The sequence below is a fragment of the Eublepharis macularius genome, chromosome 12 (genome assembly GCF_028583425.1).
Source record: "Eublepharis macularius isolate TG4126 chromosome 12, MPM_Emac_v1.0, whole genome shotgun sequence".
NCBI classification, from domain to species: Eukaryota; Metazoa; Chordata; class Lepidosauria; order Squamata; family Eublepharidae; genus Eublepharis; species Eublepharis macularius.
The window spans coordinates 79,736,633-79,764,033 of NC_072801.1; the positions used below are offsets into that span (position 1 = coordinate 79,736,633).

Sequence of the window (27,401 nt, forward strand, 5' to 3'; positions counted from 1 at the left end):
GGGAGGCATCTGGAGGAGGGGCAGAGCAATCATTACTGCAGGGTAATGATTACTGCAGGGCAGGGTGAGGCTCAAAAATCCCCCCCAAGCCCGCCCCCCCAATTCTCTTTTGGATATAGAGGGAAGATACCCCAAAAAAAACTCAGGAAGAGGAAGCAGTTTTCCAAGCAGCTAGATCCCAAAGGCACTGACTGGAAGGAAGCGTTTTCAGTCTGCTTCTGATTGGGGCTCGGATCAGTCAATCAGCATGCCTTCTGAAAAGCAACAAAGGTTCACAGCCCGGGAGAAAGTGGGGCCCCCTCGGCTCTCTGGCTGGGACCTGGCAGCCCACGTCCTTCTTTAACGTGGGACCTGGTGAAGGAGCCCTGATGCTTCCTGCCTCTGCTCAAGCAAGTTCGGCACCAAAACCTTTCCCCCAGGAGATATTCCCCCAGCTCCCTGCTCCCCCCACCCCACAGCACTTCCATTAATTTTGGTTTACAAGATACAATTTTTTAATAAAAATCAACATCACCACCTTCAATATGAAGGTTAAAGAATGGATACAAAAGAAGTTCTGCTTGGTTACGACATCACAGGCCGGCTCCTGAGACATCATCCACCAGCACCCAAGCTTTGTCCAGAGGCACATCATACTGATGTCATTAAGAGGGCTGTCGGTAGCATCCTGGTGTCACACCATACAGAAGGATGGCCCGTGTCCGCAGCCGCTCCACACGGATATCACAGTCTCGTGCCCGTGCTTGTAGAATTCTTTGAGCTCTTCTTGGTCTCACGTGACCAGTGCGAGACCCCCCCCCAGAATTCAAAGCTTCACTTTTCTTCTCCTGTGATGTCATCGCAATGGCAACAGTAGTGCAGAGTTTTCTGATTGTCATACGGTTACATCACCACAACGATTTATTCCATTTCACAGTGGCCAGTTTCCCTATGAAAGCCTTTCGTTCCCATATCATTGCGCAGAGGTTGTGATGTCAGCACACAGTTTGGCACAGATATGACATCATCACCTGAAAGTCCCTCTTTCACTCAAGCCACATTGCCAAGTGCTGCATCCTGCCAATATTAACCACGCTTTAGCAATCAGGCCACACGGGGCTGCATCCCAAGTGGACTGGACACTCCCCCCCCCCGACAGACAAGGGAGCAGATTTGGTTTCAAGTAAAACTCCCTGTTTTGGGGAAGTCAGCAGGTCCTGGGCAACGGTCCTCCCTTCACCCACAAAGGACGGAAGACAGATTTTAAAGGCATATGGTGATTACCCCAAACAAATTCTCCAAACATCGCCACAAGGGCAAAGAACAGCAAATCAAGACTCTCCATTTTGGAAATCTTACAGCTAGACTGAGCAGCCCCCCTGAAATACTGGCTGCCCTTAGAAACACCGAAAGAATTTCACACCTCCCCCATGCAAATGTAAGCCCCACCGCCATCTTGGCAGGCCATCTTCAAGGTGGGCCATCTTGGCAATTCCACTGGTGGAGCCCTTGTTCCTGAAGACTAGAGAAGTGCGCCGTTTTTCACAGAAGAGCAGTCTGGGAAGCAGGATAAATGTGAGGCCATCTTTGAAATTTCCATCTCACTATTCTGAAGATTCAGAACACAGGAGAATTATTTCAAGGCACCGAGGGCCTGGGATTTTAATTGGCCGCAAAAGAGACCCAGGCGATGAGCCAGAGATGGAAGAGACGGGAGATCCGGCAGCCTCCTCAGCCAATGCTGCAGGCGGCCACGCTGAGATGAGGCACAGCGAGCAGCACCCGTGGATCCCCCGCCCAATTTAGAAGTGGACGTTTCATAACTTGACTGGGGGAGCAAAAAAGAGTCTTCCATCTTCAAGTTTAAAAAAAAGTGGAGAGAATTTGTCGGGGAGGCAGCTGCCAATTCCCCAGTGACTATCCTGTTCCAAAGGGAAAGAGAAAAAAGGAAGGGGTGGGGGACCTGAGGCAGCTGGCCTCCCAAATCGCAAGCCCACCACTTCGTTTCACCCCCTGAATCCTGTTGGTTGAAGGAGCCCAGAGGCACAACTTGGGTCAGTAATGTCCTCCTTTGGTACCAACAGACGGACCAGCCTTGCTCTGGACACGCATATTTTGAATGCTTGACAAAATTTTCTTTTGGTGGCCAGCCAGCGTCACCCCAACTCGGAGCAGATCTCTGTGGAGGAGAAACCGGACCCGAAGCAACAGGCTTCAGTTGCATGCAGTGGTGGCAACACCCCCACCCCCCTTGGCTCAGCCGGACCCCTCCTCCCCACCACCCGCCTCACCCCGCTCCCTCCCTGGCCCCTGCGGCTCGCTCACTCACTCGCTTGAGAGCTGGCTGACGAGTTCAAAGGAGGTGAAGCCAGCAGTGGCAAAGTTCTCTTCGTAGCGGCCCATTTTGATGGCCCGAAGCCAGTCGCCCACAGACCCAAAGGACGAGTAGTGGGGCAGGCGCTGGTCCAGGAGGGGGTGAGATGGCCTGAGGGGGGAAGAGCACAAATGAGTCAAAGGCAGCAGTGAGGAGCCTGGGATTCTTGGGTGGGGGGAGAACGGCCTCGCAGCCGTCCAAGGCAAGGGAGCAAGAGCTCAGGGGAAAGGCAACAGATGTAGCACCCAAGGGTGGCAAGAGCCAGGAAGGGTATCCGGGACAGGCTGGCTGTCCAAGGGGACACGGAGCAACCACGACTCCCGGGTTCTCCGGAAAGAGCAGCCAGAAGTCCAGAGAGGTTAACATAGGCAAAGGAAGGAGGACTGAGGGCCAAGCTACAAGTGATGAATGACACTTGAACAGCAAGTGGATTGAGTGGAGCGCAAGTGAACAGGGAGAAATACACTTGCCGTTCAAGTGTCATTCGTCACTTGTAGCTTCGCCCTAAGAACTATTGAGAAGAAGTCAACGCTGGATGGAGAGGCAGAACCAAACGGTTCTGGACACTCACGGGGGCCACAGGATATGGGGCCAGGCCAGAGAAAGGTCTTTCCCAACCAGCGCGTGGCGTCTTCCACGTGCCAAGCGCATGCTGCACCACTGGCTCTGACTGGTCGCGGGCAGGACTCTTGGCTTCCTCACTCTACAGAGGAAGCCGATCCAATGAACTGAAGTCTCAGGCTTCTGGGTTCTCTTCTTGCTACGCAAACACCAAGCAACCCAGCACCCTCCTGCCTGGGCCTCCCAGAGAGAAGAGTCTCGCAAAGGTGTTTACGTAACGCCGTCTGCCTTGGGGCAGTGCCAGCAGCAATGATGCCGCCCCCGCTCCTCCCCCGGGCTCTCTCATGGGTAACCACCTTGTTCTTCCTCTCCTGCCTCACAGCAATCTTGCGAGGCAGGTTAGGCTGAGGGCACGTGACTGGCCAAAGGTCACCCAGGAAGCTCCAGGGAGACTCGAATGGAGCACCGTACAGAGCACTGGCTTCCTTGGTCTTCTCAGAGGACACCCTGGTCAGGGATACGGCAGACTTGAATAGAACGGCTGGGCAATCCCTCACCTTCCCCCTTCCAACCCTGGCAGATTTGACCCAGTCCTCTCTCTTCTAATACAACCAGGCAGGCAGCTCCCTTGGAGGATGAAGCTGTGCGAAGGCAGGGCTTGTGTGGAGGGGTGTTGCCCTCTCCTCAAATCCCCAGTGCTGAAGCAAAGGAGAAAAACATTGGGGGAGAGGGCACGGAGAAGAAACAGGACTGCACGGGCAAGGAAGTCTTGCACTGCATGCTGGGAGAAGCAAATCACGTGAAACTCCACCACAGAGGTGGCAGAATCCGTGCTCTGGCCACGCCTCTCTCTCCAGTTAGCCTCCAGTTGGGAGGGGGCACACAGGACATTCCAGCAGGCTTTTGCATCAGAGGAACGTGGATTGATCACTCTGGGGGAGATGTAGGGAGAGGGTCTCTCAAAGGAGGTTGCCCAGTGAATCTCTGCAGTAGTCACTGCTCCATCAGGTGGCATGCCAAGAGTGACTCACACAGGGGTGGGGGGCTCTGCTCTGTTCTGGGCAGGCAATTCTATGACTTTAACCCTCTACGGCCCAAATGAGATATTACATATAAAGCATGACTGCTGTGGGGGCTTGTAGCCAGGGAGCAGCGGCAACTTTCTCATGGCAACTCAGTTCCATAGACCACAGGGGCCCAATTTGGATCATGAACACAGCATGGGGAGGGGGGCTTCAGCCTTCTCCTCCGTGCCCTTTTCCCAGCCTAAAATGTTCCAGGGGCCTTCTTTGCCCCGTGAGGGAGCTGCATGTACACTGAATACTTCCATGTATTTTGACTTTTGGTTGGGAAACTGTCCTGGGAGGGGGAGTTTGAGTCATTCTTCTTTTGTGCCATGGGCCCAATCTGAACCAGACCTCTGCAGCACTTCAGAATTGATTTCCCACAGGGTACTGGAAGCTGCAGTCCCCATGATCACGTGTTACACGTAATGTTTTGTTTGGGCCAAGGAGTAACCTTCTTAGGCTGCAAGAGCAATGTGATCAAGCTCTTGTTTTCGTTCTGAAATGCAGTACAGCTCAGAGGCCTAGCAAAAGGCTGGAACAGACAGGGCAAGTGATGTTACGCCTGACGTTTCAATGGACAGCTTGGGGAGGCTAAATTTGCAGGGGGTCGTGGCCTTGCTTACCCTCCGTTGCCCCGTGAGATGATTTTGAGGCTGGCCGGGTTCCGGATCAGCTTGTCCAAGGAGTTGACGATTTGTGCAAAGCGGGGCCGAGCGTTCCGGTCCTTCTGCCAGCAGTCCAACATCAGCTGGTGCAGCGCAGTGGGGCAGTCGGTCGGAGGGGGCAGCCGGTAGTCCTGCTCAATGGCATTGATTACCTGGGGAGGGGAGTCAGGCTCCGTTGTTTGCAGGGAAGGCGGAAGGGCCCTGCCCCCCCCTTCTGTGCCTGGGGCACAGCCAACTCTGAGTGTGCACAGGGGGAGGGGGGGCTAAGCCTTCAAAGGAATGGATTGGGGGGGGGGGGCTAGGAGTGTATCAGCAAGGAAAGAAAAGAGGAACCAGCAGCTCAGAGCAGCACAGCCCGTCATGTGGAGGGGGAAGAGTCATGAGGGTGGGTGGAAAACAGAGGCAGAGACCCCGTCGAAGAGATCTGGTGGGTCACCTTGGGTTCAGGACCCCCTTCAAGGGCCTGCAAGTGTCACTCACATCCTGATTGGACATGTCCCAGTATGGCCTCTCTCCAAATGACATCACTTCCCACATCACAATGCCGTAACTCCAGACATCGCTGGCTGAGGTGAATTTGCGGAAGGCGATGGCTTCGGGCGCTGTCCATCGGATTGGGATCTTCCCACCCTGAGGGAGAGATTCGGGGCATCTGTTGGGCAGCCAGTACAACCACAACACCAGGCCCTCTTCCCACCCCCCACCCCCAGCAATAGAAAAGCCCTTGTTCTCGCTTCACCTGCGCTAATGCATTTGGGGCTATATCCTCCTTTCTCCACAGAGCTGGGAGTTCTCCCTCCCCAGCTCCCTGCTGCTCCCTCTTCCTTTCCATTCCAGGACACTCCCCGCTCCAGACACCCCAGCTCCGGCTTCTTCCCCCACTATGCCTCACCCCCTCCGTCCAGTCCTGGACCCTCTGACCTAATCGCAAGACGCCATTCCCAGCCCAGAGCACTCTGTGGTCCTCTCTCTGCTCTTTGCCCAACTGCCCAGTCTTCGATCGCTTCAACTTGTTGCTGAGCTGGGCATTTAAAAAGCTGGCAGCCCAAAGGAACTTCAGGAGAAGAGAGAAGAGGAGGGTGACATTTTCACACAGCGAAAAGCAGCAGCTCTGCATACCAGGGAACTGGTGTAGGTGGGGTCGGAAGAGTTCTCCTCCAGGAAGCGGGAGAGTCCGAAGTCTGACACTTTGCAGACGAGGTTGCTGTTGACCAGGATATTACGGGCTGCCAAATCCCGGTGCACATAACTCATGTCGGAGAGGTAGCGCATGCCCGACGCAATCCCCCGCAGCATGCCCACCAGCTGGATAGGTGTGAACTGGCCGTCGTTGGACTGCAGACAGGAACAGAGAAGTCAGTTAGGTAAGGGCTCAGGAGCAGGCGGTCAGTCCAGTAGCCAGCCAGTGCCAAGGTGGCTCTGAAACTGCTTTGGTTTGGGCCCCTGCCTCCTTTCCAAAATGTATGCTTCTCAAAAGCGATGTGATTCCACTCAGGAAAGAGAGCGATGAAGGGGCCCTGTCCTGATAGGGAAAGAGCAGCAAACAGGATTGGCGGGGGGGGGGGGATTTCTCCTCCAAGAAGCAACAACACTCATGGGGATTCCCAAGGTGGGGGAAGAGTGGGGGGGGAACCAAGGAGAACGTGGAAAGAGGGAAGGGAAGGTGCGGTGGAATGGGTTTTGCCCAGGCACTTTGTGCTGAGTGCAGCTCAAAAGCCGTTTGAGCAGATAGTTAGGTCAGACCTCCTCCTGCAATCCCTGTCTATTCAGCTCCTGCAAGGCAGGATTCCCCTACCCGGAGGAAAGAGTCGAGGGCCCCGTTCTCCATGAATTCCGTGATGATCATGACCGGGACGCTGTTGGTGATGACGCCGTCCAGGCGGATGATGTTGGGGTGATCGAACTGCCCCATGATGCTGGCCTCGCTGAGGAATTCGCGGCGCTGCTTCTCCGTGTAGCCCCCTTTGAGCGTCTTGATGGCCACGTAGATTTCTTTCTTCCCAGGCACTTTCAGAAGGCCACGGCAGACCTCTCCAAACTCACCTGCGGAAGTCCAGCACCAGGGGCAGGAAAAAGACCCAGATACGCATTACAGGAACGAAGGCGCTCGAGGCTGGCTTGTACTCAATTAACCCTGTGCTTGGGTTCTTAAAACACGGTGAGGCATAGTCAAGTGCCAATCCAGTACCCTTTTCTCTTAGGGGATGTCTACGCTGCAAACTGAATTACTTTTAACTGATGGAACTTTCTTCCAAAGAGCTCTGGGAATCACGCAGCTCTGTGGCAGAACAACTGGAGATACTTCCGAGAAACCTCTGCCCCAGGATGGCAGAACTCCCTTGGATAAGTTAAGGCAGATAAACCAGTTTGAAGACTGTTGATACGCCCGTAGCTTAGACATGCCCCACAGGGATGGGACAGGCTCTTTGGAAGGGAAGATTCTTCCCCGTGTTGAACAAGATACCCATTTCTCTCATTCAGAAGGGGAACAGATGAACAACCTCCCTCCCTGTGGCACTTACTTCTTATGTGCATACGGAGGGCCATCAACAGTGGTTTGCAAGGAATTATGGTGACCCCCAACAGAGGAGAGTTTTGCAAAAGGCCCTATGTGAAGACGCTGTTTGCCAAATGTAGATGGGAGATACTGGGCTCAATTTAAGGTATTGGCTGTCATATGCAAAGCCCTTCCTGGCCTCGATCTTTCGTATCTATATGACCGCCTCTCTCCCCATCCTCTGCCACAGCAGCTTGGCTCACCTGAACAGGGCTTTCTGCAGGTGCCACCCTACAAATGGGCAAAATAAACAAGTGCCCGCACAAGCGCCTTCTCTGTGGTGGCCCCGCTAATGGAATGGCCTACCTGAGGGGCTCAGGAGGGCTCCCACTCTCCTGGCCTCCCACAAGTTCTGCACACCAGAAGTGTTCAGGAGGGTAGTTTCATAAAGGAATAGGGCTACATGATAACAGGAGGATTCGGGAAGACATTTCAGTAGAAGGAACGGGACTGTGGCCTATACTGCTAACAGGGGTTATTTGTTGCTCTATGTTTTTATCTTGCTCTCACTGCACTGCATTTCTACTACCATTTCATGCATTGTTTAATATGTTATATTTCATACTTATGCCTTGGTTCAGATTTCTGCTATCCTAGACTTATGACATTGCTTATTAACGTCTCCTCGTCCTATTGATTGTGCTGACTTGCGTTATGTAATCTGTCTTGAGTCCCAGGGCGAAAGGCAGATCATAAGTAACATAAATAACGACAATTTGGAGCCCCTTCCTGATCTCTCGTAAACAGGGTCTGGCAAGGATCAGCTCTTACCCGCACCAATGACCTCCTCGATTTTAACGTAAGAGACATCAATTTCTTTGGTGAATTCACGAACGGCTTCGTTGGGGTCCTCGTAGGTGAAAGGGTCAATGTAGACCTTGGTGCCTACAGAGGGGAAGAACGGAGAAGCCCTTAAAGACGAGAGAACAAAATGGAATATCCTAGCCCATCCTCCGGCCTACGAGCCCCAAGGGACCCTCTGGCCACATCAATGAGTACTGCGCCCCTGCTGCCCCCACCCGTCTCCCCTTCAGCAGCCCAGCCACCTCCACACACTCACCGTGCCCAATCAGGTACTGCCCAGGCTTGTCAGAGTATTCTGCCTCCCGTGACCCAGAGGAACCTTGGCGCCTGCAAAAAGGAAGGAAAAGGATGGCACCCACGCCAATGAGCCTGTTTCAGCGCCTCTCAGTGCCCCCTGAAGCCATGCCCACACTTTGTAGCTTTGGGCACAACACCCCCTTAGCTACACCTGCATTCCAGTTAGACTCCCAACTCTACCCCATCTTCTTAGCCCCTCCCACAGTTTGCAGAGCCCTTTCCATAATCCCGCTGCCACCTCTTTATTCTCACCTCACATTTTTATCCTCTCCTCTGCTTCTGCCCTCTACGCTCAACACCCTGGCCCCACCCGGGACCTCCCCTGCCCTCTCAGCCCCTCCCGTTCTTCCTTGGGCTTCTCCCGCATCCTGCCCTGAGTTCATAACACTCCCGGCTAAGCTTCTCCTACACCCTCCGTTTAGGACGCAGCTTCTCACCGGAGGCAGACAACAGCCACTACGACAACCGCAAGGACCAGGAGAACTCCCAAGGCCAGGGTGCCAACAATGAGTGGCAGCTGCTCCATGCTGCTTCCCAACTCTGCAGGGAGAGGTGAGAAAGAGCACGAATGATGGGCAGGCACAAGCCCAGACCCTTGTGAGGATACCCTCTGGGGCCAGAACGGGGAGGAAACGGAAAGCACGTGGTGGAGGTTGCTCAGCCATTCCCGGCCTTTCCTTTCATGGCTCTCTTCCACAAGACCCGCGAGCAGAAAAATGTCTCCACTTCTTCTCTACAAGCGATTCTCTTTTTTAATCTGCCTGTTCATGCCAGGACAGGTCTATTCTGCATATTCCTTTCAAGCTCAAAAGAGATCAACAAGCTTGAAACAGGCAGTCAACAGAGACCGGTAGGTACACTTTTCACAAAATCCCTTCTCTCTACCAGCAAATTAAAAAAAGAAGAAGAGGGGGAGGGTAGATCACTTCACTTCCCCCTCCCACGTGTTCAAATGTTTTTGGTACCTTTATTATCTAGCTAGAAATAATTTTAGCTATTTCGTGTCTCTGTTAATAAGCCTGAAATGATGTCTTGTTTTTAATAAACAAATTCCTGCCTTTTAAAAATGGCTTGTTTTGCCCTGGGCTGTTCAGAACTTTTGCCTCTCACCAAAAAAGAACCCCTGTTAGGGGGAGGCACCCTTTTTGGCCTGAATCCCCCCACAATGTGCTTTGACACTCGGTACAGCATCTACCACAGAGCTGGTGAAAAGGGAATGTCCCCCCCCCTCCCCAACTAGGACTTCCTACTCACCAGCCCCTTGAGTCTGGAAGGCCCTTTCAGGTCCAAAACCACCATATCCAGCTTCCGAACGGGCTCGGACTTGAACACCGTACACAGCACCCCGGCGCAACCCGGTCAAAGTCACTCGGTTCACAGAGGTCTTCACAAACATGGGTCCCCCGACACCCTGGAGTAGGAGAAGGGGGGGTCACATTCTGCTTCCATTCATCACACCAAGAATAAAAGTCAAGAATCAAGCACATCGCCATCTCCTTTTCTTTATGAACCCAATAAGCTCTTTGGTGCATCTGCAGAACTGGTCATGAATGGCAGCTGTCATTGAAATAAAATATATATATATTTAAAAAAAAAAATGAATGGCAGCTGTCCAGCCCACACTGCCTCTGAGAACATCCTCTTTTCTCTTTAAACTTGGAGGTTTGCAGGGCAGTGAAGGAGGACTGTTCAGAGAAGCCCTGCCATGCATGCGTGGCTTTGTGCTCTGCCTTTTCTCATCTGGCTCGAGAGCCAAGCCTTACCAGCAGAGGCCCCAGGGAACACACCTGTTGCTAGGCTGTGCCACTTCCACTTGTAAGCTCGAAAGGCGAGTGGCTGTTGGGGTGCACGGAATAGGTTTCTCCTAGATCTGGACTTGCTATCATTTTGGAATTCTAGAACAAGACAATAACTTTGCATCTACCATTCCCCTGATTCCTGTCTGAGACATGCGAGATCATTCACTGCTAATGAATGCAGCAGAAAAGAGCAAGAGTCCAGTAGCTCCTATAAAACTAACAAAATTTGTGGTAGGGTAGGAGCTTGTGTGAGTCACAGCTCACTAATTAATGCCTCAGACATGCGAGATCATCATCACTGCTAATTAATTAATTAATCTCTGCTTTGTGTGTGCTATGTGCCCTCAAGTCACTTCCGATTTATGGCAATCCTAGGAATTAACAACCTCCAAATCACCCTATAATTGACAGCCTCGCTCAGAGCTTGCAAACTGGAGGCTGTGCCTTCCATTACTGAGTCAAGCCATCTCACATTGGGTCTTCCTCTTTTCCTACTGCCTTCCATTTTTCCTAGCATTATTGACTTTTCCAGAGAATCTTGTCTTCTCATGATGTGACCAAAGTACGATAGCCTGAGTTTTGTCATTTTTGCTTCTAGGGAAAATTCAGGCTTGATTTGATCTAGAACCCACTGATTTGTCTTTTGGGCTATCTATGGTATCCCTAAAACTCTCCTCCATCGCCATATTTCTAATGAATCCGTTTTCTTCTGGATTCAATTTTCTTCATTGTCCAACTTTCACATCCATTCACGGTAACAGGAAATACCGTATTATGAATTATCTTGATCTTGGTCCCACCAACACTTCTTACACTTACTCAGAATCTAGTATCTGTTAAATAGTAGAGAGCCCAGCAGCACCTTTAAGACTAACCAACTTTACTGTAGCATAAACTTTCGAGAACCACAGCTCTCTTTGTCAGACATTAGTTAATCCCAATTGTTTAGTCCAGAATAACTGTCATCACTATGTTTGGCTCCACCTGAACGCTAAGACACCACCCTGCATGATTCCAGAGGAGTAACCATTGTGTCAAACAGAAAAAGAGCCTTGTGTCATATTAGAACAAGCCAGATTTATTGTGGCAGAAGGTTACGTGGGTCAAAGCTTACCTCAGCATGTGCACAAGGAGTGTATACCTTCATTTGCACCTGCTGCTTTTATGGACATTTAAATTGTGTGTTTAGTTGTTGGGTTTTTAATGACATTGTGATGTTCCAAAGATGTGAGCCATCTCACCCTCACAGCAACGGCAGCCAACAAAGCCACCGTGGCAGGGGGCTTTTGATCCCACTGATGTACCTGTTCCGTCTCCCTGGACAGTGTGTGTTATCTGCCAACGGAGGATATCATGAATTGAGCTCTAGCCCCCAAACACTTCTCTGCAATGCCCACAGTCTCCAGTGAGCCAAAGTCCAGCCATTTACCAGTCTGGTTCTGAGTACGAAGGGGAGCTGCTGACCAGTAACAGAATGCCTTTGCTCCTTTTCACTCACCTTCTCGTAATACTTGACTTCGTAATCCAAGATGTTCCCAGTTGGAGGCTGGACGGAGGGCCAAGCCAGGGTCATCCCATTTGGAGTGACAGCTGTCGGCTGGATCTCAGAAACAGGCTGGGGGACTGGGGGAGAGAAGGAAGGATGCATGGACCCCTGCCCCAGTGCCAGGAGAGACGCCGCTAGCCCCCTCCCCCCAGGGCTCAAAGGATCCCCCAAAGACCTTCTCATGACTGAGAGCAGCCGAAATGGGCCAGGCACTCAGGCTCTGCGAGGGCAGCCAGAACAACTGAGTTGACCCTTCAGCAAGGAGACTCTGATTATGAGAAGATGATCTTTGTAGCACAGATGAATACGCAGGGCTGCCTGATAGTGTGTCTCCTATGCCTGAGCAACGCTTCAGCCCAGGTATTATTTATTTTAATCTACCATATCTTTGTCCACCCTCTAGTCACAACAACCTGGGGAGGTAGGACAGTGAGAGAAAGACTGCCAAAGTCTGTCCAGTGATCTTCATGACTGAGCAGGGGTTTGAACCCAATATTAACCGGCTCCCCGTTTTAAGGCCCAACTTACCATCTTTATTGGTGGTAATATTGATGGATTCAACTTGGGGTGGGTTGTGGCTCATGTCAGAGACGCCGTTGACAGCCTGGATCTGGAAGGAGTACGTAATGTACGGCTGAAGCCCCTCTATGGTGACTGTGCGGTCCACGATCCCCCTGGCTCTGGGGGCATAAACCAGACGGGTGCAGAGGCGGCAGGATTGCCTTTCCAGGCACTCAGAGCAGATGATGTGGTAAGCCACGTCGTCTCGACCCCCGTTCTCCAAGGGTTCGCTCCACTCCAACACCGCCACAGAGCCATTGATCCTGGCCTCAATGCTGCGCGGTGCAGATGGGGTGGCTGGGCAGAGGAGAGAGGCACGGGTTACGCCCGGGAGTTCTGTCCCCGGAAACCCCCTCAGCCTTCCCACTCTCGGGAATGCTTGCCCCAAAGGACTCGCTCACTTGTGCACTGCTTTGTCGGAGGATCGTTTCGGGTCCGGAAGAAGCCAATGCGGCAGGAACATTCGCTGGAGCCCGGCAGATGAGAATTACTGTAGGAGGGGCACGGCAAGCAGGAGCCCTCGCCCTGCAAGGGCTTGAAGGACCCAGCAGCGCAGGCTGTGGGTGGGAGAAACACAGAGAACATCTTGGGGGGTCGGAGCAAACTCCTCTTCTCTGTGGCTGGCCGGCCCTAACAGACACGGGGGTGGGGGGTAAGCAGAGGGCATCCCTGGGGCAAAACCAGATCCCGAAGGGGGCATCTATGACACCTGCGCTTCCAGAGGCAACAGAAAGTGAACCAGCAACAAGAGGGTGGGCTCCACTTCCAAGGGCAGCGTACACTCCCCCCACCCCCCGCAAAAAACTCACACGCCCCTCTCCTGCAAGTCTCCCTCCGCTAGTGTCTGTCAGAGGGGCGCAGCTTCCTGCCTCTCTACAAAGGAGCTGAACTTGAAGCATATCTTCCCACGGTACCTCTGGGCTCGGTTCTCGGGGCGGGGGGGGGGGCAGGATTAAGGACAGATTTCTCTTCAGAGAGAACGTGTGGAGAGTTGTGGAGGCACAACAGCACCCCCTCCCACCATCACCGCACGGGAATGAACTCTTCTGCTCGTCCCGTGTCCATACAAACACAGACAACAACTTTGGTCATCATCACTCGGGCGCTTGGGGGGAATTTTCTAAATGCTTTCAAAACAAAGGCATGCCAAAGCAAACGGGGGGGGGGATCACCACAGGCACTAATGAGCCTGCTCCCTCCTGCTCCCGCAGTAAAGTTCATTAAAAGACCCCCAAGCTCCCGGCCCATGCCCGTGGCCTCCTCCCTCTCCCCCATCTGCCTGCTCTGCAACTGCTCTTGACCCCCAAATGTCTGGCATTCCTCGGGCTCCCAACGGCCAGTTGGGAGTTCAAAGCCCCCGTCTCCCAGCGGCTGCCTGTCCGAAGAAGAGACAAAGGCAGAGACAGGGAGCAGCTGCAGCTCTCCCGGGCGGGGCGGGGCGGGGCGGGGGGGCTGCCTGGGAGACAAGATGCTCTGCAAGCTCTAGCCCCACCCTTTCCAGCGGAGCGGGGTCTGCTCAGGGGGAGAGATTTGGTGGGCCAGCCAGCAGACAGGCCCGATGTGCATGAAAGGTTAATCTGCTTGCTGCCACTTTCTTTCACTCTAAACATTAGGTGCGGGATTCTTGGCTCCCCACATTTTTGTTCTCGCCCCCCCCCCCCAGAGGCTGGGCATCCCAGCCCCCAAAGCACTGCAGCCCTGGGGGCCCCTGATCCCCCATGCCCTGAAAGAGAAGTCACAGGGTTCAGCTGCCAGACCTGCCCCTCTAACTACACCAGGCTGCGCTATAACCCAGGAGCACCAGCCTCATGCTGTCCCCCAGGCCTCCCGTAAGTATACCCAGGTCTCCTGGTTCCCTCCCATAATAACTCCCGAGTTTCTCAGTTCTTCTGCCCCCCCCCACCCCGCTTGATTTCACCTACTACAGATCACAACCACCACCACCACCCCAAATCCCCAGCTTCTGCCTTCCAGTCTAAGCCTCTCCTAGTCTAAAACGACTCGGGGGGATCTGAGCCGCCCGTTTCCCCAAAGGAGCCTCTTGGCTACACACCAGGCCCAGAACACTCAGCAGTGGTGCCCCCCTCCTCCCCCAATCACGAGTTTGGTGCCCCACCACGCCCTGCCCAGCTCTGCTCTCCTCACCCCTGCACTTGGTGTTCTCCTCGGAGGGCTCGTAGCCTGCAGCGCAAGCACAGTCGGTGACGGTTTGCTCGGCCCACTGCCCATCCTCCCGGCAGTACATGCTGAGGGGTCTGGAGCCGATCTTGATGGCGTTGACCACGCACTGACCAGCCACAGGCATGACCAGTTCTCTGGGCACCGTCTCTTGGAACACAGTGAAGTTGACCGTGATGGAGGGGCATTTCTTGTAGAAGAGGCGAACGGAGAGGAGGGCCATGCAGGCCCCTTGGTCTTGGAAAGCCAAGTAGAAACCAGCCCTGGAGAGAGGCCCGATTTTGAGGGTCTTCACATTCACCTTCCCCGAGGCCTCCATTCCTGCCCGCTTCCTGGTGAGATGCTCTGCTGCCACAGTGTCCACCTTGACGTACGGGTTCTCCATCCACGCTGGGAAAGTGTCCGTGGCCACGTCAGCGTCGGCTTCGTAAAAGAAGACGTTAAATGTCTCCTTGCAAGAGCGAGTGACCCGGGGGATGGAGAAGCACTCGACCACCGTGAAACGGAGTTCTGCGTAGACGTGGGTGGCGCCCGAGCGGGGGACGAAGGTGGTCCGAAGCCAGTTGTTCTGGTTGGGCTGGTGGACAGCGCACACCTCAAAGGTGCGGACGCTGTTCTGCTCCTCATCCATCCCGCTTAGCTCTTCCCACTGATGGGGACGAGAGGTAGATTTTTTTTTATTTGTTTGTTTGTTTAGTCCACCTTTCTCAATGAGACTCAAGGTAGATTGAAAAAATGCAAGTCAACACAATCAACAGCTAGGACAGTCAATGAAGCAGACAAGAGGCAACGGCTTGCAGAAATTTGAAAACAACAACAACAACATTTGATGTATATAGCGCCCTTAAGGATGAATTAACACCCACTCAGAGTGGTTTACAAAGTATGCTATTATTATTCCCAGAACAACAATCACCCTATGAGGTGGGTGGGGCTGAGAGGGCTCCGAGAAGCTGTGACTGACCCAAGGTCGCCCAGCTGGCTTCAAGTGGAGGAGGAGCGGGGAATCAAACCCGGCTCTCCAGATTAGAGTCCCGCCGCTCTTAACCGCTACACCAAACTGGCTCTCATCATACATTTGAAAACAAGTCATAAGTAGAGGCAAAATGCACAGGATGGAATTGCCACTCGTTCCCTCCCGCCGGCCCCATCACGACTGACGGAAGAGGAGAGAGGCAGAGGAGGTGCCGTCCATGGGGACCGGTTTGTAGGATCGGACCAAAAGCCTGAGGAATCCAGCACTCTAACAAAGCAGCCATCCCAATGTCATGCAAGTGGGGTGTGAGGTCAAAAGCCAGTGTGACCCAAGAACTGACCCTCCAAGGTGCACTGCCTCTTCACAGGGAAGTTCCTCGTAGCTATCACAGATAATAGCCAACGCTACACTTATCTCCTGCCTCTGCACATTGCCGCTCGGCTTTCCCACGGAAAGGGCACGTGAACCACAACGCAGGGGCCCTGAGGCCGTTCAGACCCCCCCCCCCGCCCTCCATGCTCCACGGAGTCTAGTCTGCATTTCTTCCAGCACAAGTTACAGCCACTGACTAATTCCTGGAATGGAGGTGGTAGTTATTTAAGCCTGCCAGGAAGCAGTTAGCGCCTGGAAACACGCCCTGAAATTCAAGCTGTGGGGAGTGAATCCACTCTTGATGGAAGAACACCATTCTGCACAGGCTCAGAGGCACTCTTGCATTCATTACATATTGGATAATTGTACTGATCCACCGCAATTAAAAGGGAGGGGATTTGGAAGGCATTCCTTTTCTCCTCTCTCCTCGGAAATGAGGCTTAGCCTTTCTGGGTTTCTTGTGTCCCTCTCTCCTCATGTAGCTAAAAACCTGTCCATTCTCCTGTCCATTCTGCTTCAGCTCCTGTTCCTCCCTGTCTAAAAGACTCAGGAAACGCTGGGCTTTCTCCTTCAAGGTGTTCCAAGAGGAAGCAAGAGGATAAGACTCTGCCGAAGCCCATACCCCACAAGAGGACAGGTGCTCCCACGGGCACCATGCTGAAGGAACCAATTGCCCCCTACCTGGCCGTCCACAGGTGGGTACGTTGTCCATTGCAAATCAGCAGTTTCCAGTTTGGTGTTCATGAGGCTTTCTGAAAGACAGATGGGAGGCCGGGGGTCTGTCAACAGGTCAGGGCAAGAAAACAAGGCCAGGGTCACACGAGATGCCGGAGGTTGCAACAGAGGGAAGCACAATGGGAGAGATTTGGGAGTGAGGCCCAGGAGCAGGATGGGCTAACAGCAAACAAACAAGGGCCTCCCAAAAAAGCAGACCTTTAAAATGGATCTTAAAAACTTTAATGGGACTTTTGCAAGAACAAATTCAGTTATATGAACGGTCCCTTGGTTTGCACTGTTACATGGCACATTCGGGCAGTGGCCTACCCTCGTTGGGTTCGACCCACCTAGCTCTTTCGTGCAATCTTGCCCGCTCTCTCTCCTCACTTCCCATGTGGCTTTCCTCCATGCAGGTCCCGTAATCCCCAGCACAGCCATTTGGGGTGGTTATGGGGGACCTCTCTGCCCTTTGTCATCAGCAGAAAACCTGACTGAATCCAACACAGTCTCCTAAAACTGAACCTGATTTTCAGTGTAAAAGGACAGAAGAAGAAGGTGGCATTGAATTGCTATCACACCACGGGCACTCGATCCACGAGCGTTCCAGGCAAGAGACAAGTGGAGGGGGTTTGTCACTGCCTGCCTCCGCGAAGCAACCCCCGTCTTCCTTGGTGGTCTCCCGACCAAGTACTGTCTGTGGCCGACCCTGTTTAGCTTCCAAGTTCTGATGAGCCTGGGCTAAGCCGAGCTATTTGGACTGCTGTAAAAGAACCACCAGAGGCACAAGCATTTGACCTCTGCGTTCAAAGCATTATAAATGACACCAGTGGCTACAAAGCACAGCTGTTCTTGTCCAAACAATGGCTGTTTCCAGGTGGTCCCCCAGCAGAATGGCCGCTTCCTTTCTGTTCTGTTCTGCTCAGTGACCACCCAGCCTGGGCCGCTGGGCGCTTGGGCTGCAAGCAAGAGCTCCTGTTCGGTGTCCTTAAGCCCATGCAAAGACAGACAGGAGGTCTGGACCACAGCAGGCTCTGGCACAGCAACCAGGAGAGGATTAGATTTCCCGGGGGCCACAGCTCAGCCGGGGAGCCTCTGCTTCGCAGGTCAAGGCCCCTGGTGCTGCCACGGCAAGGAGCTCAGGCTTCAAGGGCTGGGAAAGAGCTTTCACTACCTGAGGCCTCAGAAAGCCACCGCCAGTCAGAGGCCCTGCAGCCAAGCACCAGCCGTGCCCACCAAGGGTCTCCGGTTCGACCCCCAGCCTGTCAGAAGCCAGACACCCTGGAAGGGACGGCCATTGATGCTGAGCTCCGTGGTCTGACCTGGCATGCCATAGCACAGCTCCAGACACGCAAAGCTGGAACCCCAATTCCCACTGGCCCGGTTGCCTGCAGCTCAGAATCCTAGTGTAGATTAAACCGCCTTGCCCAGGGCGTTAGAACCATTCGCTCCCTTTAGATTTGCCTTTCCCCCCAAAGAGGATGCACGGGGGCTTACATCGTTCTCCACTTTCTCCTCTCAACACCCCTGTGAGGTGGGCTGGGTCAGTCCCACACTCTCAGCCTAAGGCCACCAAGCAAACTTCCAGGGCATTTCCTCATCCGACACTCTAAACACTACACCACGCTCCCTCTGAAACAAAGGGATGACGGGAGAAGGACGTGGGGAATCTGTGGGCTCGGGAGTCATGAGTTTTTTGGGGGGTGGGGGGTCTAACAGACTCCCCCCCACACACACACACACCTAGGTCTCCTTATGAAGCCACAAATCCCCCTTTAAAATTATTAACTCTACCTAAGCAGAGAAAAGTCACAGCCATCTCTTGTCATGTACACGTAGTGATTCATTTCAGTGCAAGCACCCTAAAGACCGAGCTTCAGAAAGAATGCCTTGCTAGCCAGGTAGGCAACAAACCCATTTCCTCACCCCCTTTTCAAACACACACCATCGAGTCTACTGAAACTCCTGGTGTCTCCGCAGCACGCAGTTCTGGGATCAGAACGGGCTCCTGGTGGGTCAAAGGTGGGCGCCTGGTGGTGGAATAGTCATAAAAGCCGGACTCACGTCATTTCCCCAAACAGTTGCCGCCACCCTGGCCAGGAAACCAGCTCCTGCTATCTAACTGATACTGCACAACCCAGGGCCCTGCACACCGCTCTCGCCCTCCCTGCCCTGGACGGTTCCCACCGGCCCCCCCAACACCCCGTTCTGCCAGCACCTCCTTTTCGAGAGCAGCCAACACCCTCCTTTCCTGGTAGCCGGTGGCAGGGATGATACCTGAAACCAGGCCCCTCTTCGGCTGGCGAGGTCACCGGCAAAACAAAAGGACCCTTGTTTGAACACACACACACCTCCCGGCACGGTCTAGGGGGTGAGAGTGAAGGCCCCTGGGAGCCAAAACTATGCGTTTCCCCCAAGAGGCAGCCCCACAAGACCGAGGCACCATGAAGGGGCTGCCCCCAGCTGGGTGGGGGGCATAGAAGTCCTGCTGTGCAACTCTCTCAGTCTAAACAGAAAGGGTGGGAGACAAGAGAGGCCTACTGGGCAGGGTAGTTGTTGCAAGTGACACCAAACCATCTAGCAGCATGCAAAATTGCATGTGCTAAACCTGTGAGAAGCAGCCCTCTGGTCTCCTGGCTGTCTACAGCCCCTGCTTTGCCCCGTCCAACAACCGGCAAAGGACCAGCGGCCCCAACTCCCCGGGCTGTTGCCCCCTCCTGGTCGCCCTTCCATCCAAGCAACCAATCACTCTGCTTAGGTGGCAGGAGAAAGACCGCCTCCCCACCTCAAAAGACCGTCCTGGCTGCCAACAGCCCCTGCAGCCCCAGACAAGATAAAGCAGAAAGGAAACCGAACACAAAAGAACTTTCCATCCAGAGAAGCGGCTGTTGGGATCACCTGGGGGAGGAGGGGGGGCAATGGGAACCCTGGGTAAGGAGGGTGACGCAGCCGAGTTGGTTGCAGAGCCGGAGGGAGGAAAGTCGATAGGCAGGCAGCCAAGAAGGGAAAGTTGGCCCGGGAAGAAGTCAGTTGGGGAGAGGCGGCTTTGCCCCAGCAGCCGGCTTTGTCTGTGGCGGGCTGGGGATGCGGCCCACTCCCACTTCGGGGGAGCCCAGGATCCAGCCGGCTCCACCTCTCGCCGCCAGCCCCTATTGGGGCCCCCCATTTCCAGCTGCCCGCCCGGGTCTATTTCAGTTTTTCCCCACCCATCCTCCGCCAAACTCACCAAGGCCTCCCGCTCCCCTCCCATCAACTCACACTCATTCCTGTCTAAATCCATCCCAGATGTGGGAGGATTTGAGTACGGAGGGCTGAGAGTCAGGGCGTCAGAAAGGGGGGGGGCAGCACGGAGGGCCCCCAAGAAGGGAGCTGGCTGGAGCTGGGGGGGGGCAGGAGCCAAGGCTCTGCTCGGGGGTGGGGGCAAACAGGTCCACGGGAGGGTAGCAGACGCTAGGACTCCTGGGTTCCATGCTGGTCTTCCCTAACAAACAGCCTTGCAGTGGGAGACATACGTGGAAACCTCCCCCCACCTTCACCCTAGAAGAAAGGGCGCACCCTGTACCTTGCGGAGCCTTTTTAATTAAACTCAGGGCACAGTTCCCAGTACCTTGTTTCTGACTTACTTAATTGCAGGCAGCCGCATCCTGCCCTGCGCACAGAGAGGAGCTGGGTGTCTGCAGCCCCTCCAAAGGAGCAAGGCCCGGCCATTCACTTCCCAGGCTGGGGAAGGGGGGCGGCAAACCCCCAACACACCCACTCAGGGGGGCTCTTGGGCCTGGCCGAGCAGCCAGGCCTTGATTCCGGGTCTCCCCTGACCTCTCCCATGCCCCCCCCAACCGACATGAGCTCAGCTGGTGGCCTTGGGCAAGCCAGTCCTCTCGGCCCCAGCTGCATTGTGGGGATAATAACAACACTGACCTTGTTCACTGCTCTGAGTGGGGCACTCATCTGTCTAGAAGAGCGGTATAGAAGAGCAATTATCATTATTGCTATTATTACCCTGGACCGTCTCCTGGCTTTATAGCTAGACCCTCCTCGTCCCGGACTCGCACATTCTCTGCTGTGGACCCCACTTCGTGAAATGGGCTGCTGGGGGAGACCAGGACGGCTCCCACTCTCCCATGAACAGCGCAGAGTCAAATTATTCAGGAGGGCACTTAGATAAAGGCAATAGGGCTGTGCCTGACCTGGATAGCCCAGGCTAGCCCGATCTCAGAAGCTAAGGAGGGTCAGCCCTCGTTAGTACTTGGGTGGGAGACCCGCCAGGGTTGATGCACAGAGGTAAGCAAAGGCAAGCCACCTCTTGCCTTGAGAACCCTGAGGGGTTGCCATATCTTGGCTGCAACTTGGCAGGAAAAGTTATAGGATAATATTGTAACAAAATGGTTCTGAAAGATGCTTGAACGAAGGGAGAAGTCCGTGGATGACACTGCCGTGTATACTATGTGCAAACTGCTGTAGTACATATTATCCTGCTATGTAACTTCTACATCGTTATGTTAATGCATATGCTTGTTTTCAGATTTCTGCTTGGTATCAGCTTTCTATAATTTCTCATCCTATTACATTGCTTAACAGATGTCCCATCCCGTTGACTACCTTAACTTACACTGTGTAATCTGCCTTGAGCCTCAGTGAGAAAGGTGGACTATAAATAGCATCAATAAAATAAATAAATAAAAGCATGGCCCACTCTGTGTACCATTTGCAAAGGAAGAGGGTCTGCTCTGGCCAGGGCATGAATGATCTTTATGAATTGACTCCTTGCGTCCATATATAAGTGCTTCACTGGATCAGACCCAAATCCAGTCCCCCCAGTGTTCTTTGCAAAAGTCCAGGCAAGCAGCATGCACTCCCTGGGTTCTAGTCTAAGCTAGGAATCCTGGCTCCTTGCTCAACTTCCAGCTGTCCCATGACAAGCTCCCCTCCCTATGGGGCAAATGACCTGATTTAAATGGGGGGGCCCACTGGCTGCCAACGGCAGAGGGCCCAGGCCCAGTTTTCAAATGAGATGCTGGCTGAGGCCAAAACACTGTCCCTTGGAGGGCCTGGCACTCTCTTGACATCTTGCTGAAAGTGGCCTTTGCATAGGCAGCAGGCATGTTCAGAAAGGACACCGGGTAAGTGCGAAGTTCCACAGGTGAGCGCTTTTGCCTCGCCATCATGTTTAATTCAGGCCTGACACTGGCTTACTTGCAAGGCTATTGTCGGAATTACGAGATAACACGTGTGAGCTGGAAACAGCCCAGGAAGGGCACCGTAGATGTTCAAGGGGCTGGAGCACTTCCCTTGGAAAGGAAGGGCAAAAGAGGTCTGGAATCTTTTCGCAGGAGAGTCAGAAACAAAGGGGGGAGACGAGCAATGGGGGTTTATGATTATACACAGGACAGAGAGAATAAACAGACACAAATCCAGTGTGGAATTTGCTGCCGACACCAAATGGATGTCAAACAGTTAAGATTACTTTTTTAAAAGGGATCTAATTCATACATGGAATCTAGACAAACCTCAGACCATTCGCTGTGATATCTAAAAATGGAACTGCCATGTTCAGAGGCACTGTATCTCCAAACCCCAAATAGGAAAGCAGGCCACAACCTCCATGCCTCACTCTCTGTGAGAATGTGAAGGGCAAGATGCACTTTTGGCCGAATCTTGATCAAAAGCAGGACTGAACGGGAGCAGACCGCCCTGTCCTTTGCCCCCAGCACCTGAGAGAGAGCCTGGTGTAGACTGCCTCTCAACGCCAGTCCAGAAACCGGTCTAGGGCTCAGTTCGGCATCCTGCCTCTCCTGACACACACTACACGGCACAATTCAGTTCCTGTCACTTCCCCAATTTTGTTTTGCATCTGTCTGAGGTTTGGTCCAGTTTGTGGTGCCTGCACCCATCCTGCACTTGCTCTCCCCTACTGAGCTTGGAAAACTTGCAAGCAAGTTAGCTCTATGAGAACGGGAACTGGTGGGTGTGTTCACAACAGGGGGGGGTGCGATTTCCACCTTTGATAGAGGCATCTGTGCCTCCCTGAGCAGCAAAGGGATTACGGGTCTCGGCACATCCAAAGCAGGAGAAGCTTGAGCTTTGCCTTTGATAGCCGAGCCAGGCGCTGAGATTAAAGCTGCCTCGGTCTCCCTGCGGAAAGAGGAGCGTCGGCCAATCCAGATCTCGGGATTCCAACACCGCTCTTGCCGTTTCCAGCACTTCACAAGACCTCAGTGGGCCCAGCTGCTGCATAATCCAGGAGCCGGGCCTCTGAGCAAGCTCACCACCCCACCTCGCTGCCTTTTTGGCATCCAGACAGGACTGGAACTCAGAGCACACCCTAGATTGTATTGTCGAAGGCTTTCACGGCCGGAGAACAATGCCAAGACCACGGCAATACAGCCCGGAAAACCCACAACAGCCATCACACCCTAGATTATCCCACCAGAAAGACTTGGGCCTTCTATGGCACAACAGCTGCGTGGGGGCAATTGACTCCAACTTGCACCAAAGGGTCTTGGGTTCAAATCCTACTTCTGGCTCTAATAGTAAGGGCACAGAGCAGGGGCAGACCACATGCTTTCTTGGCAGAAGGCTCCAGGCTGAATCTGCAGCAACATTACACAAGAATGCCCCCTCCACACATATGACCCCAGGAAAGTATTGCGAGTCTAAGCAGGCAGCCCTGGGCCAGAGGGACCAACTCTCTGACTTGGGGTATGGAGCTTCAGGTGATCTCAGGGCAGAGGATGGTCAAGGGACCAAAAGAAAGGGTGGCATGACTCTCTTCTCCCATGGTGGGAGGCTGCAGCATGCCACTCTGGGTCGTAGAGGGGTCAGAGTCTCTGGCTCATCTGCGAACACAGCAAGGAGTGTGTTAAAATTCAGTCACAAATGCCCCCCCCCCACGTGAGATGTGCCCACTGGGGGACAGAAGAGTGGCGGACCCTGGACTCCAAGGCCCTTTGGGTCCTAAGTCTGCCACTCCTCCTCCCATGCCTGGAGCCAAAATAACTGCAGTGACCGAAGAGGGCTCTCACCTGGATGGCCCAGGCTAGCACCACCTCAGGAGCTTATCAGGGCCGGCCCTGGTTAGTCCTTGGATGGGAGACCTCCAAGGAAATCCAGGGTCACGATACAGAGGCAGGCAATGGCAACCCACCTCTGTTCATCTTTCTTATGGGGGGGGTCCTCAGGGGGTTGCTGTGACTTGATGGCACTTTATTCACACACCAAGCGTGTGGGTGTGGGTGTGTGGGTCTTAGGACCAAGAGTGCATCAAGAGGGTGTGCATTCAGGTGGAGGCCCTGAACAGAGACACCTAAATTCTCTGAAAGAAGAGGGGGGGGGAGGCGGAAGACAGCCCCTACCATTTGCAACATTTGAGGCAAGCAGCAACATTCCCCTCTTTTGGGGGGGGGGCGCTTTCAGAATGACCCACGTGTGGCTGGATGGAAGGACCAGAATAGAGGAATTCAATTAATGCATTACATGCTCCAGAGCTCCTTCACAGCCCTGGGACAGACCTGACCCAGGAGGGGGAGAGCACATATTGGATGGGTGTGTGTGTGTGTGTGTGTGTGTGTGTGTGTGTGTGGAAAGGAGCTGGAGACAGCGGAAGAAAAAGTGAGGTTGCAGCAGGGGGGGGGGCGTACAGCTTGATGGAAGGGGGATTTCTTTGTGTATTTTAGAAAGGAGGCTTTGGTCTCAGCTGGCTATGGCTAAAGTTTAGCAGCCCCCAAATTCCTTGTTTTCCTCAGCTAGGGGAGGTGGGAAGAGAGAACGATGGAAATAAAAAACAGCCATTTCTCTGGTCCGTCCGTCCGTTTAATCCCTTTTCAATGAGATTTCAGCTCCTGGCGAGGGATGAATGAACGAATGAGGGGGGGGGGGGAGAAAGGGGGGAGAGGAGAGGAGCAGGCTTAAATGGGCAGGGGCTCCGGGCGCCAGGGCTGCAGGCTCCTCTAGTGTCAGAAAATATCTTCCGAGAATCCAGAAGAAGGCTGATTGTGTCTGGGGGGCTGGATTCTCCGAAAACAAGAGGGGAGACTTTGCCGGCAAGGGCAGTGGGGGGGGACCATGTCCCTTGGGCCCTCTGCAAAGGGAAGGGAGCCCCGTGTGAGGCTCCTCACAGGCCCAGCTAAAGTACTGAGAAAAGTTTACCAGCACACAAATCAGACCAAGTAGAACTGCAGCCAGCACTGCAGGGACACAACCCCTCTATCCACTAGGCTCCACTCCTCTTCCCCACCTGAGACCAATTCCAGCAGCAAGCCAATCATTAACCTGCAGTAATCTAACTGCCCCCTGCTCTAATCCACTCGCCTCTCCAAGACAACTTGTCAAGTTTCACACCTGCCCTCCAGCCCTGGTCCTGGCTCTCAGCTCTCCCTCCCCTCCCCTCCGGACCCTCCCCCCATCTTCTGCAGAGAACCCAGGAGTCCTGGCTCCCTTCTCCCTGCACAATGGACCCAACTTTCTTCCAAGGAACTCAAATGCCCCAATTTTCACTGTCCTCCATGCACACCCAACAGGGCATGTTTCCTTGCAAACTGGATTCTGAAACAAAATCGGATTTTTAAAAACAAAGAATACCAACTGAGGAGGAGGAGAAGGAAGGTGGGGGGATCAGCGCCTTGCGATACTTGAGAGGGGGCAGATTGAGGAGGGAAAGCTGGAACTCAAAGGCAGGAAGGAGTGCGGAGATGAAAGCCAACTGCTAATCGTTGTCTTTCGGGAGGGGGGGGGAGAATCAATGGTTTGGGAGCGCTTCATTACCGAGATCAATGCAGACTCTGAAGGCATTTTAAAAATAGATTGCTGCGGGGAAGAACACCTTGGGCAGAGACCCCCTCCACCGACCTCTGCAAGCACCCAAACGCCCGCCTCCCGCGCCCTCCCGCGCCCCAGGACTCAACTTTCCGGGCAGAGGCTCCGGGCTGCCCGGTTCTCCCCTCCAAAGGAGCCCGGAGCCCCCTGGTCCCCCCACCCGCTCCGCAGCCAAGAGCCCCCGGCCCCTGCCCGCCGCCCCGCGGGGCTCACCTTCCACCGCTGCGGCTAGGGAAACCCAGAGGTAAAGAAGCCGCAGCTCCATAGCGCCAGGGCCGCCAGAGTTCCTCGCAGGGGAGTCGGCGCAGGACCCGCGATCAAGCGCCGCAAAAATATCCCCCGTCGGGGAGAAAGAGATTAATCCGAGGGCCCGTCGGAGTCCCGAGAAGGGCTGGAAAAGACGCCGCCCCGCAAAACCGGCCGGAGCGTCGTTCACACGCCGCGCCAGGCATCCATGTCGTCCCTCCCGGCGGCCGGGCGCTGGGACTCTCGCGGCGGGGGAAGAACTGGGCCGCCTCGGTCTCCCCGGAGGAGGTGCCGTCGAGGGGACTCCGCTCGGCCGGGGCTCAACTCCGGGGCGGGCGGGCGGGCGGGGGCGCCGAGCGGAGCCCCCGGGGAGCGTCCCGGCCCAGGTCCGCCCGCTGCCCGCGCGGCCGCCTGGCAGGAAAACGCCGCCGCCGTCCCGCTCGGAGGGGCCCGCCCAGGCTCCCTCGCGCCGCGCCGCGTCCCGGGACCAGACAAAAGCGCCGCTGTTCCCCACGCCAGCCCGGAGCCGCCGCCGCCGCCAAACCAGAAAGTCCGGAATTGCCGAAGAATCCGAGCGAACGTCGGACAAAGAAAGCCCCGCAGCAATGTGGAGCGGCGGAGCGGGGCTGGGCTGGGCTGGAGCCAGCAGACGGGGCGGGAGGCAGAGGGAGGGGGCGGGCGAAGTGGATCCGGGTGAGGAATTTGGGGGAAGCGCCGAGTGTCACTTCGGACGGGCTGCTGCACGCGCGGGGCGGAATCGTCCCCGCCCCCGCCCCCGCCCCGAGAAGCGGAAAGAATCGCAGCCCGAACTCAGCCGCCCGTTTGCTGGGCAGGGGCCGACCCCCCCCCCCCAGACCCCGACCCCCAGCAACACAAGTGCAAAGACTGGACTACGGGGAGCTCTCCCGCCCAGGGCCGCTGCAAAAAGTGACCCCAGACGCGTTCCAAAAACTTTGGGGAAGGAAACAAAACACACACACACACCGCGCAAAAAGACGCTTTGTGGCTGCGACGCCTCTCCACGGGCACCCCCCGCCCCCACTTGCTGCAAAGATCGCTGCCCGAGAGCGCGCACCCCCCCACACACACTGTTGCAAACGGAGACCCGCCTCGGGCGCCCCAATTGTTTACAGAACGGGGGGCGCCGCCCACACACCGAAAGCACGGCCGGCCGGCGCCGGGGGCACCTGGGATGCGCCGCAGGCCGAACGGGGGTCTCCGCGCCCCCAAGTGCGCCTTTCCGCTTGGCGTCCCCGGAGCGGTTGCAGCTCGGCGGGGTTTTCCCGGGCGCCTTCGGATCGGGAAACCGGGAGCTGCCTGCGCCGGGCCCAGCCGCCGCTCGGCTGCAAAGACAGCCGCGAAGTTTCGGGCTCTGGGCCAGGTGGACGTGCGGAGAACGTGTGAACGGTCATCCCGGGGTCTGGGCAGGTGGGGCGCGGGAGCGACCCCTTCCCTTCGCCCTTGGAAACTCTGGGCGGCAGGCAACGCGCCCGCTGCCTTTTGGAACGCATCGGAACGCTTCTGGATGAAGGGCCCAAGGCCCCGTCCTCCGCGAGAAGGCTGCGGGCCCGCAAAAGGACGCCTGGAGCCACCCAGAATTACCTCCTGAAAGAACTGGCCAGACCCCCCCCCCTCGGGGGGGCGGCGGCTGCGTGCTTGCGACTTCCTGGATCTGCTGGTCCATGTTCTGCCTGCTGGGGCAGGACTTTATCTGCCCCAAACCTGCACCCAGTACACAGGAGGTATACTGCCTCTGCCCATGGCAGCTCTATTTTAACCTCGCCATCATGGGTAGACCTCTTCTTCCTTCTCCTTTTCTTCCTTCTTCCTTCTCTGTTTTCTGAATACATCTGAACCACCGGCCAGCACCAAATCTTGTGGCAATGAGTTCCAT

General features: G+C 54.9%; 1 protein-coding gene across 1 annotated transcript; it reads right to left on the bottom strand.

Moving 5' to 3' along the window:
• Positions 1–479: 479 nt before the first annotated feature.
• Positions 480–25,836, bottom strand: EPHB4 (EPH receptor B4). Its single transcript, XM_054995109.1, has 16 exons — positions 25,475–25,836; positions 16,418–16,488; positions 14,356–15,037; positions 12,612–12,767; positions 12,178–12,507; positions 11,602–11,726; positions 9,559–9,715; positions 8,742–8,844; positions 8,264–8,334; positions 7,975–8,088; positions 6,442–6,689; positions 5,766–5,981; positions 5,127–5,276; positions 4,605–4,798; positions 2,309–2,464; positions 480–2,158 (listed from the first exon to the last, which is right to left on the bottom strand). The coding sequence occupies exons 1-16, from the start codon at positions 25,524–25,526 to the stop codon at positions 2,035–2,037; spliced, it is 2,949 nt and encodes a 982-aa protein (XP_054851084.1). The 5' UTR covers positions 25,527–25,836; the 3' UTR covers positions 480–2,034.
• Between the last annotated feature and the right edge of the window lie 1,565 nt (positions 25,837–27,401).